Below are 11,271 nucleotides of genomic sequence, written 5' to 3'. Positions count from 1 at the left end.
GCTGCCTGGAGCCCGGCGGGGCAGGCCGGGGCCGCTGTGGACAGTCCCGGTGATAGAGCCCTCCCGCGGCCCGCAGCCCCTCGCCGCAGGAGCAGCCGGTCCCTGTGAGGCGGCCCGCCCGAGGAGCCTAACAGGATGGGCATTCCCAGTCCTTGCGGGACGGAGCCCCTCAGGAACCCTCCCCACTGCTCTATAAGTGATTAAAGGTTATCAGGCACGTACGTGTGCTTTACATACGCTCCAGAGAGGCCTGCCTGCATAGCTTGAGGAGCGTGGGTATATACAGACAGACAATCTGCTACCGCTTTAAAGCAGCCCATACCTGGTATGCAGAGCTTGTGTAGGACTAAGACAGCATTCCTACGGTAAGTTCGGTTTCTAAAGGAGAAATGTGAAAAGACGTTCCTCAGCTTTCAGGGGTGGCTTTTTCCAAGCATACTGGCAGTGCGCTGACCCTCCCCGGGAGCAGCGCTCCAGCAAAGAACTTTCCTCCTGCTCCCCCAGTAACGATCCTTTCAGCGTGACTCGCCTGGGGCACCGGCTTTCCTCCGTGACCGTCTTCTCCGAGGCTAGAAATTAACGTTGCATCAGGCTTCAAGGCAGGGAGAAGGAGATTTAAGGAGACCTGGACTTTCTACCAAGTTTGCTGGGAGAATCACAACCTTGCAATCTCTGGCCGCAGCCCTGGTCCTTCTGCTGCTGGATCATCTCCTCACCCATGTAAATGTTGTACAGCTTCATGTGATGAAGCATTCATTGCCATTCGTTGCATAGTCGATTTCTTTGCAGGGGATTTGCACACCACTGCAATGGTTTCATGTAAGGTTTGGAAATCCTTTGCAAAGGACTTGACTGTGGAATATTGTTGTACCATCTGCTGTATAAAAAAAAAAAAAAAAAAGCTAGGGATGGCTAAGTGTCACCAAGAGCCCAGAGACAGTTTTAAGATTGGTCCCTGCAGCATGCTTTTGCATATTTGTCTTGTTTTTACATCAGGGATGTTTCCCTGGATAAATTTAAGGGCTAATTCGTTCTCGGTGTTGTATCATGTGGATTAGCATCGCAGGAGTGGGAGAAGTATCTTTTACTGCAATATCTAAACATAGTTCCTAGCATGGATGGAAGGACACTGACAAAAATGAGTCTGTAAGATTATTTTTAGTCGTGTGATATATGTGCTCTGCTACTTGCTGCTAGCCACAATAGTCTCCCGCCTTGAGGTTGCAACATACTATTTTTCCATCAAGAAAAAAAAAAAAAAGCTCAGAGTCCAGCTCTATCCTCAGGGCAGGATCTGCTATACTTAAACCACCCTGGATCCCCCTCTCTGTGAACAGTCTCTAGAAACAGAAGAGATTCTGCATCTTCCCTGAGGATTTATTTCAGGGCTTGAGTTACTGCTAGGAGCTCCTCCCTAACAGCCAACCTGCATTACCTTTGAAGCAAAAGCAAACTATTTGTCCCTTCCACAATAATATAGGAAAAAGAAGCTCTTTATAGCATACCTTTTGTGTTATAAATTTTTATTTAATCTTCTTACAGCCTTTTCTAGTATAAACAACAGCCTATTTCAAACTTCTACAATTTGCTACCTTTGAAGAAGCTGAGACCAAGCAAAGGCACGTCAAACCCAATTCCTCCCTTGAAATACTTCTTTGATTTTTTGCTTTACTGACTTTTGTAAGCAATAGTAGCTGATCCCATATGCAGAAGTCCTACAGCAGGCTCTAGTGAAGCAACAAAAAACAATCCTCTGACAGAAATGGGAGACTTCTCCCTTTTTAAGCGCTGCCGTAATTAGGGTGCTCACAGACTATAAAGCAGCCATTTTCCACTCTGCTGAAGTTACAGTGAAATGGGTATCTTGTGGGGCTGGATAATTGCTGCTGCTTGTGTACACAGCTTTCACCTTATGCAGGTGCTCTAGAGGGAAAAATAAAGTATTTGTGTCTTATACCAGCATAGTCTTTTCCAGTGGCATACAGGGTGAGTGGTCTTCTGGTCTGACCTAGACATTTTCCTAAACCAGGTAGCTCACTGTAAAATTAAGGTGATTTGTGGATGTTGGTATCAGTGGGTGTAGATGAAATCTAGTCTCTGTCAGTATGGACCATCATTCAGTATTCACTGTAAGTTCTTCCTCTCTCACATGCAATTAAAAGCAATAATGAGAGAGGACAGTGGAGAAAGGTGGGCTACAGCTTTGCCCCCACAGGTGTAGTATAATTCTAGGTGAATCTGTATTTTAGTGTACTGCATAAAGACTTATCTAAGGATATGGTAGTCAAAGAATGGAGGAAGATGGGTACTTTAAAATATGAATGTTTATGGATTGATCTAGCTGTGAAAGTTAATTATTAGATTTTTCATCATCTTTTCTTCCAATTATGTATCAATTGTTTCATGGACCTTAAATAGTCAGGTGAGTAGTGTTCATTTGTATTTAATTGTTCCTTAGCTGCTGTCTTGTGATAAATGACTGTTTACAGTAGTGACTGTTTCTTACTTTGTTCATTATTTGTGGTTTTGTACTTTATCTCTCTTCAGTAGCTGTATGTTAGTAACTCAGTCACCTTACCTTAGACTGAACTTGTCAGTCAGCAAGTTCAAGTAACAGAATGGATAGAGAAGAGGGTGTGAATAGTGAGAAGGCATGTATTTGAGATTAAGGAAAGGTTCAGCTAAGGACTGGACTGCACTGGGTCTTGGCCTTGAGGCAAGGGACCTCTGTAGTGGCAGGAAAAAACAGACACCTTATAGTAATAGTTTAGTTAAGCTATACCTATTTTCTGTAGAAGCAAATGACAAAGACAAAAATCTGTACCTGACTTTCATATATTCTCAAACATGTTTGGCTCTAAGGCTTCTACTGAAATCATGCCCTAGGCTGGCAAAAATCGTGCTGAGATAGGTATATGGCAAAGCTTTTACCTGAGGTTTTGCTTGGTATCTTAGGGCTAATGCTTTGCTTACTAACAATGGAGACCTGAAATATGCTTAGAAATGAACCCTCCTCTCAACTCTTCCATATCCCATTACAAACAGACCCTTGCACAGAAGGAAGGAGTAATATTTATATTCTAGGCAAGAGGCCTTGGCAGCTGTGTGTAAAACTCCCACTACCAAAATACCTTTTGTTATATGTAAAGAAATAGGCCTTTGTGGATGCTAGTTTCTAGATGTTCAAGCCAAATTAACTTGAGATCGCATTCTGTGTGGCTATTGAAAAGGAGTAACCTGGTGTTTTGCTGAAGGTAGCACAGGATCAGCTTGTCTTGAGTTTCTCTGGCTATGACTGCAAAAAAAGAGTGTGCAATTGTTCTATTAGGTAAGCCAGTAAACTTAATTATATGTCACCATATTCACATCGTACCCCAGGTAGTTCAGGCCTTGTTAGTAGTTTGCAAAATTTGGAAATGAGAAGGAATTTGTTTGCCCTTTGACACATAAGCTGGTTTCTAGGGATTTTAGTTGCTTTCTTTCAAAGTGTTGGAGACTGGCCACATCGAAAGCTGCGAGTTGATGGTCTGGCTAATAGCATTAAGTCCCTCTGGCCCCTGGCTGCTCTGCTTTCATATATGCAGGGTTAAACCATTCATCAGACTTAAATTCAGGAAGGAATTTACCCCAGGGTAGCCTGGGACCATGGTGACTGTTTTTGTCCTTCTCTGTCCTTTCAGCTTGTTTCCACAGGGGGCCTTCAATATAACGAATCTCCTGCTGTAAAAGGCCCAGGCAGTGACTTGATCTCTCAGCTGCTTTTTCTATAGCATAGGCTCCCTTACCACAGGCCTTCAGTTTGTGGCTGTGCTAGGAATATTCCTGTGGAGGCTATATCTTAAAGAGTCTTCCTGACTAAATATAGAGTATTTGTTTATATGCTTTGGTCTGCCTAGGTTCTTACAAGCTCTCACATCCAGTGAAGATTCATGGATGGGTGTTCAGGCTTAGAACTGCCCCGCTCTGCTGTCATTTAGTTAGCTATACTAGAGCTTATGCTTCAGCTATACTAGAGACTCATGCTTCAGCTATCTTTCTTTTGCAGATGCTCAGACACCAGTTGTTACTGCACAAATTGCATGTAACAGTGTTCTCCTTCCTCACCGAACTGACTTTTCACTCAAAGATGTCCCTTACCATCCACCCCACTGTCCAGTTATTGCCAGTGATCAGTGAAGTTACCATAGTTGCACTTCAAATCATTCTGCTTTAGTTAAGAAGTTGTTTAATGAATGATTGCATTATGTTGCAGTGCTCAGCAGATCTGGATCTGCAGCATGGCTCCTGAAAGCCATCAGTGTGTTGGGGGAAAAAAAAAAAAAAAGTCAGCAACCAAGGTTTAAGTATGTGTAGGTGTTAGTAGTCTCTGGTGATCTGTCTGAACTTAATTCTGTCTCAGCTGACAGGGTATGTTGTCCTGAGAGTGCCTGCTATAGTAATTTGGGACCTAAATCCTCTTGGTTTGGGGAAGAATGCAAATGAAGAGAAGTAATTAAAGGGAAACATGCTTAGGAAATATCAATTGCTGCTAGAGGTGGGATTATAGCAAAATGTTAGCACCACGACCTCCCAGAAGTTAGGTGTTGGCTACAGCACAGTGCCTGCTTCTGAGTGGGATGTGAAACCAAGGCTGTGCCCTTGTGAATCCTCCAGGGACTCTGCTAGCCTAACTCCTGACACAGAAAGGGTATAGAGACCTCCTGAATGATGGCTAGTGTTGTAGAACTTGAAAGCAGTTTTAAAGATCCTGCGCTTGTTGTGTAAACAGTGTGCTGTCAAAGTATGTGTGAGACGTGGGGGCCCACTTTGCACACTGAAAGGGTTGTAGACTCCTTAATATAATGGGTCTCTCTTCTGGTTTCTAACCTCAGATCCTACTAGAAGTTGCTACTTCTCTGCGCTACAGAAGATCAACATGAGTTCGTGTCTACAAACATTATGAGGTCCTGGCTAAACTGAAGAGCGTAGTGTAGGCCCTGAGCTGGAAATAGAAGCAGGGAAGTCCTGTGCAGAACTCTGGACTTAATGCCAAGTGGCAGCAGGAACCAGGACTGGTTTTTTTCATCATGAAGTGAATAAGCAACTGAAAGATTTATTTTGATATCTGTAGCATTACAAATAGTCACTGACAGAAATACTTCTTATTAATAAAGATGGTAAATACTTTGCTTTGTCTTAAGTTATCTAGTGTCACAGCTGCAGGTTTGGTACACAGTACCTTCATAATTATACTGTGGCTGTGAACTTGCCAGTCTGTTCACAGGAGAGCTACTTCTGAGAAGGATGTTGCTTTTCTGGGGCCACTCAAGATGTAAGGTATGCCCTGGAATAAATTCAAGCATGGAGTCAGTCCCATGGACTCAGTTACAGGTGGATTTTTGGATTTTCATTATCATAAATGAAGAATGTATTTAATTTTTTCCTCTATGGTCTGAAATAATCTTTTTCTTCAAAGATGCTGTTTTTAAATTGATATGAGGCTGCAGATACAAGTTCAGCTTAGCAATTTAGATGCAGTCTGAGCTTGGGTGTTACCAGCTCATCTCCACTGACTTGAGGGGAGTTACTCCTAGCAGTAAAGCAATCACAGGCTCTGAAGTCCACCGCAGTCAAGACACTTTCTGACTCTGGTGGGCTTTAAATCAAAGGCTAAAAGCATTGCAAGAAAAGGGAGCCTAATGCATGTAGGCTCCAAAACTTCTTGGCCTTAATAAAGTACTAATGGTGGTATTCATTGACGTATAGCTTAGGAAAGGGCTGGTTAGGAAATATGTACTTCTGGTTGGAAAAATCCAACCTTGGCAGTCATGGCACCCCAGTCAGTGAATCATCTGTACTTGCCAAGCATCAAGAGGTGCTGCTGTCCTCAGAAGTGTGGCTGTTCATAGAAAACCCAGCTTCATTCAAGTACATTACAAGACTGGATGTCCTTATAGTGAAAGTCATCCTGGAGAGAAGGGCAGTTATCCATTAACTCTAACATCCTGCCTCCAAAGACATTCCTCCTGGATCTGTAGCCAGCTGTGCTCCTGGGGCTGTGAAGGCAAATCCAGATGTGGAAGCACAGGATGTCAAGTGGCAGTTCTAGGTGACTAAAGCTTGCTAGATGCAATACTGATTCTACCAACATAACAGTGAATAGCCACTATTATGTGCAGAGAAGTCAGTTTAACAGGAATAAATCTGACTGGGTCTTAATTTAAGGGAGCAGTTCTGTGAATCCTTTCTGATCCAGTGAAAGAAGAACTGCAGTTGCTCTGAAAGAGTTGCAGTAGGTCAGGAAAAGGAAGTGGGGTCCAGCCAGCGTCATCACACCTCAACTGTATATGCAGTAAGAAATAAGCTCAGTGATATACCTGGATTGATAGAGCAGTCATGTGCCCTTAGTGTTCCAAGATGTTGCTCATAACTGGACAAGGCTCTGGCTGGGACAGAGGGGAGGTTTTTCTGATTCTATTTTCGTTGCACAGCCTTAGGTGGGCAGGAATTCTTGCTTTTCATCTACTAAGATGATAAACTGTTTCAAGACTGTTTCTGACTCTTGTATCTAGCACAGAAAAGATTTGATATAGAAAAATACTTTCTGCTCTTGCATCAATGCTCAATGCAGTTTTTGCACATGCTCAAGTGCAGTTGTATAGACACGAGTACTGCTGCTGTGCAAAGACCGACACCTTACTCGGTTCAAAAAAAAAAACCAAACCCACAATGAAACCCTACAATATTTCAATATCTACATTTGTGGAGTCAAACTTTCTGAGCACTCTTGTTCTGAATCTGGAAAGCATGCAAAAATGTATCTGAATTTTAGGATTTTTTTTCTACACCCATGCTAATTTTCGGTTTCTCTGCTCCTTCTCAGATACTTCCTGACAGTCTCCCAAGTCAACTTCCCTTCAGTCCATCTTGTTCCCATTCTCCTCATCTGTGACTTCTTTCCCTCTACAGCTTGAAAGGATACAACAGTGTCTGCAGTAGCTTTCAGCACTTAGACCCAGAACTTATGTCAGAGAAAAAAAGCTGTACTATCCTATGCAGATGGAATGTATCTGGAAACTTGCTGTGATAGTCTATGAAGCTTCTACTGGACAAGGAAACTGTGAATTATATAAAGCTTACGACATGGGTGAACTTAATTTTTCATGAACATTGGAGGGACACATTCCAGCATCAAGGCTATTCCTGGGCCAAATCTCAAATCCCTAGCCTTATGTGTGAGTATTAAAGTCTTTCACATCTTGGCAACTTCTCCTCTCTTAACTCTTACAGTGAATGAGTCTAGGATGGAAAAACAGATTATTCTGGGTTGAAGTATTCAGGAAAAAGAAAAATCTATCATGAGGCAAATATGCCTTCATTTGCAGCTCAAATACATGGTGGTGTCTCTACAGTGGGATCTGTCAGGTTGCCTCTGTAGTAGTGTAGTCACCAACTTTGCCTACCCTGAAAGGAGAGTATTGACTGGGGCACAGGAGATATGGTTTTATTCTCAGCTCTGTACTAAATTTCCTTCTGTAGATCATGTATAGCCAGAGTTTTAGAAGATTGGTGAAGTGCTTTTATATACAAAGATAATATATAAACATAATATTATAAAAAAAATAAAATACAATAAACTCTTCCCAAAGCACTATAAACCATTCATTTGGCTGAGGATCCCAGCTGACTTATCTACCTCTTTGGGAGCCTAAACCCCATTAGGTGAACTTGGTAAGTGTCTTTTCTACTACCCTCCCCTACATAGATGTCTCTGGGGAAGTTGTTACTTGTGTCAGACCTGTGAAAATGGGGTGTTGTGCTCTAATTCTGATATAGGCAGGAATATACATGGAGACAATAGGGAGAACTTACTGCTGTGATGATACAAGTCCTAATGGAGTCATTGAAGCCCATCCAGTGCTGGTAGTCAGGATATTCTCCTTTCCTCAGGAAGTACTGATGGCCTATGTAGTTGGGACATTCATAGATTGTCCAGCAGCCAGTTTCCACCTTGACAGAGTTGCAGTGGTTGAGGTGGGCATGCAGGTCTGGCTGGTCTGGTGGCTTCACAGGAGCAGCCCTCAAAGTCTCTGTCCTCAAGAAAGTGATCTGCTATAAAACAAAAGTAACCCAAATCACCCTGGAAAGTATTTGAAAGCTGGCTTTGTTTTGTCTAGATTGCACAAAATGATCCAAAGACTGCAAGGGTCCATAGGGACAGTTCTATGAGGCTCAAAGACTAGCAAAGCCCTTGTATCAATTTTCGATAGGATGCACAGACTGGTGTCTTCATTTTCCTAGTACTACAAATAGCAGGTGGATGTTCCTTTGGGACCCTGGAAAGTGGGGCAACTTTCATCATGATTTCATGCTGGAAGTAGTCTGTCTACAGAAGCAGCTTTATTACAAGTTTTTGGAAGCATGTGGAGAAAGTGAAAACCAAATTGCTCTTTGACTGAAATGTCCATGGATGACTTCTGTGTATCACACAATCATTAAACTTTGTGCCCTGTTAATCTCCTGCACCCATCCCTGGGCTCCTAGAAATCTTCTGCAATGTAGAATACAGACAAAGGAAGGAATAATTCTACATCTGAATTATACTGAAGCTTTGACCTCTCTTAATGATACAGGAACAAAACAAACCTGTTGTGTCTAACCCGAGTTAATCATTGAGCATCCTAGGTCCTGATGGGCAACTATATCTTAGCAGAAGTAAAATCAAGTTAGAAATACCTAAAGTCAGTTCCACTGTTTGGTGATATTTATTAATTTGTTTGGAATAGAGTACTTCAACCTTATCGTCCTGTACATCTTAAAAGTCTAAGAACATATAAACTTTAGGTCTCTTTCAGCAGTTGACACACTCGAAGGGAAACTAGCCACATAGAAAAATAAAACTGAAAGATTTTTATGTGTAAATGTTTCAGCATTTGAAAGCTTCCAAGTACACTATAGGCTTTCTTTGGGAAACTTACCAAAGAGCTAGATAATAAAACAACCACACAAGGTTTCCTCTCTGCTAATTTGTTGGTAGACCAACAAACTATGTTTACAAACATACTTGCCTACAGGGAGTTATGCATGTGCTAGCTTGTTTGTCAGTGTTCCATTCACTCAGGTGTTCTTACCTTTGCCATTTTTGACAGGGTTTAGCTGTGAGACCTTGGCAGAACAAAGTGCTGTATCCACAGGAATAGGATAAAAAAGAATTTCGTGTTCAGTAAAGAGAATGAATACACTGATGTATTCTGGGGCTATTTAGGTAAAGTTATTCTGCTGATGATCATCTTCAGGTTCTAGCAGGAACTTTTTTTCTCAGTTTATGCCTCGAGTAATGGCAGGTAACTAGAATAAAAGTTTTGTGTACCAGTGCTAGATCAGGCTTTTAAAGTATTTTCCATTCAGTCTATCAATTACAAGACCTAATACAAACCAATGTTAAAATATCAAGGAAATGTTATCTATTTGAAATTAAAAAATAAAATCCAAGACTGTTTTTCAAAGAAAAAAGATGAACAGCACAGTTTTTAAAGTTATTCTTCTGGAGTTTTAAATATTTCTCTATAACTTTTTTTTTTTTTTTTTCAGGTACCATTCTTTTTTCTCCTTCCACACCCACCTTTGAAGTAACGTTCACAAAATTCTATCACATGCAGTGCCACATTTTCATTATTTCCTGCTTGTACTGCATAGAGCAATCTTTTAGTCTCACTGGCTTCTTGTTCATCCAAAAACACTACATGCTGTGCTTTCTTGCATGTGTATTTCACTACAAGACTTGTATGGTGATTTCATGTAGCTACAAAACTTCAGGGGCAAATCTTCAGCTGGCCTGTTTTTACACAGCTCTGGTTGTGCCTCTAATGGGTGTTGTCAATGGTATTTCTCCTGTCATCCTCTCTCTTGGAGGTGCTTCCTCAGCCAGGAAACGGTAGCCTTTTCTGAAAGCAGACTGTGGGAAGAGTGTGAATGTAAGTCTAACAGTTGCTTCTGAATACCTCCATGCTTTCTTTGGATCAAAACTAACTTCTTCCGGAGAGTTAATGCTAAGAAAATTGAATTCACTTACAGGAACAACTTCTATGTGCAGGTCTGTGCTTGCATTTCTCAAAGATCTTTGACAGGCTCAAAAGTGTTACACTTTTTTTTTGTTCTTTCTGTGGTCATGCTTGCTATGTGGGGCCTGCTTGTCTTTTGGGTCCAATATGGTCCTTCATAGTTTAATACAGTGGGTACTGGGCTTAGTGATGAAGTTTGGAACTCAAAAGAACAGAGTAGGGGCAGTGATAAGTGAATTCCTTATTGTAGCTACAAATTAGAGCAGCTATCATGGGTCAGACTGGTGGTCCAGCTAGTCAGTAATTTAGCAGCAACCACAGCCATGAGTTGGCACAGAGGGAAGAATAAGATATGAAGCAAATAGATATGATACTTTGTTCAAACTTCAAGTATTTTTAGCTCAAGGAGGTTTCCTGAGCAGGAGGTTACTTCTCACTGGTTAATAACTCTCAGCAGACTTGTCTTCCAAGTTATTCATCCAGCTTTTCCCTGAATCCTCTGGACTTAGCCCTCCTATGACCCTATGCTACAGATGGGTTGTCACTGCAGGAAGTGCTGTGGGTTGATCTTAAACTCTGGAGCCAAAATATCTTGTTAGCCAAATAGTATCCATGATCTGAGGAGTCTGGTTATTTACATCTGTGCCAACTGCTTTCAAGTAGTATGCTGTTTTGATAGCTGCTTTTACGTGGAGATTGACTGCTTTTGCACCACATAAAAACTCAAGCATAATGATAATCTTAAAACAGTAGTAAGTGTTTGTGTAGGGAAACATACCTTGCATGACAGCAACTGTAGTGCCTGCTACCAACCATAAACCCAGCTACAGGAACCTAGAAGACTAGATTGTGAAAACTTGGATGCTCTCTGTGAATTCTCAGTGCTCTTCTCTTCTCGCACCCTTATTCTTAAGGTCTACCTAAGATTCTCTGAGCATTTGCAAACAAAAGCAAGTAAAACCTCTCAGTGCTCCTTGAAAACTAGGAATTGCCACCATTCCTGTCTCAGGTGGAGAAATTTGGAGAGGTCTAGCCACCCCCAAACTCTAGGATGCAGCAGAGTCAAGAATCCAGACATCCTAACTATTGCTCTGATCACTGAATAGTACATGTCTGTTAATTCTTGCCTTTGACCAAAGGAATGCAGCAGGTAACCTACACATCCCTACATAGCCATATTTCTCACTTGAACTAGATATGTTGTTGGAGTATGCAGGCATATATTAATTGC

At 41.7% G+C, this 11,271-nt stretch overlaps 1 protein-coding gene across 1 annotated transcript; it reads right to left on the bottom strand.

Moving 5' to 3' along the window:
- Positions 1–5,761: 5,761 nt before the first annotated feature.
- Positions 5,762–10,825, bottom strand: LOC113482508 (gamma-crystallin 1-like). The gene is given in 6 exon segments (XM_026853190.1): positions 5,762–6,021; positions 6,644–6,653; positions 7,852–8,038; positions 8,040–8,091; positions 9,111–9,161; positions 10,819–10,825. Coding segments are annotated over 6 exon segments (567 nt in total).
- Positions 10,826–11,271: the final 446 nt, after the last annotated feature.

The sequence above is a fragment of the Athene cunicularia genome, assembly GCF_003259725.1.
Source record: "Athene cunicularia isolate RWA chromosome 7 unlocalized genomic scaffold, athCun1 chr7_part2, whole genome shotgun sequence".
NCBI classification, from domain to species: domain Eukaryota; kingdom Metazoa; phylum Chordata; class Aves; order Strigiformes; family Strigidae; genus Athene; species Athene cunicularia.
The sequence above is the reverse complement of the archived record's forward strand: the minus strand, read 5'-3'. Positions and strand labels throughout refer to the sequence as shown.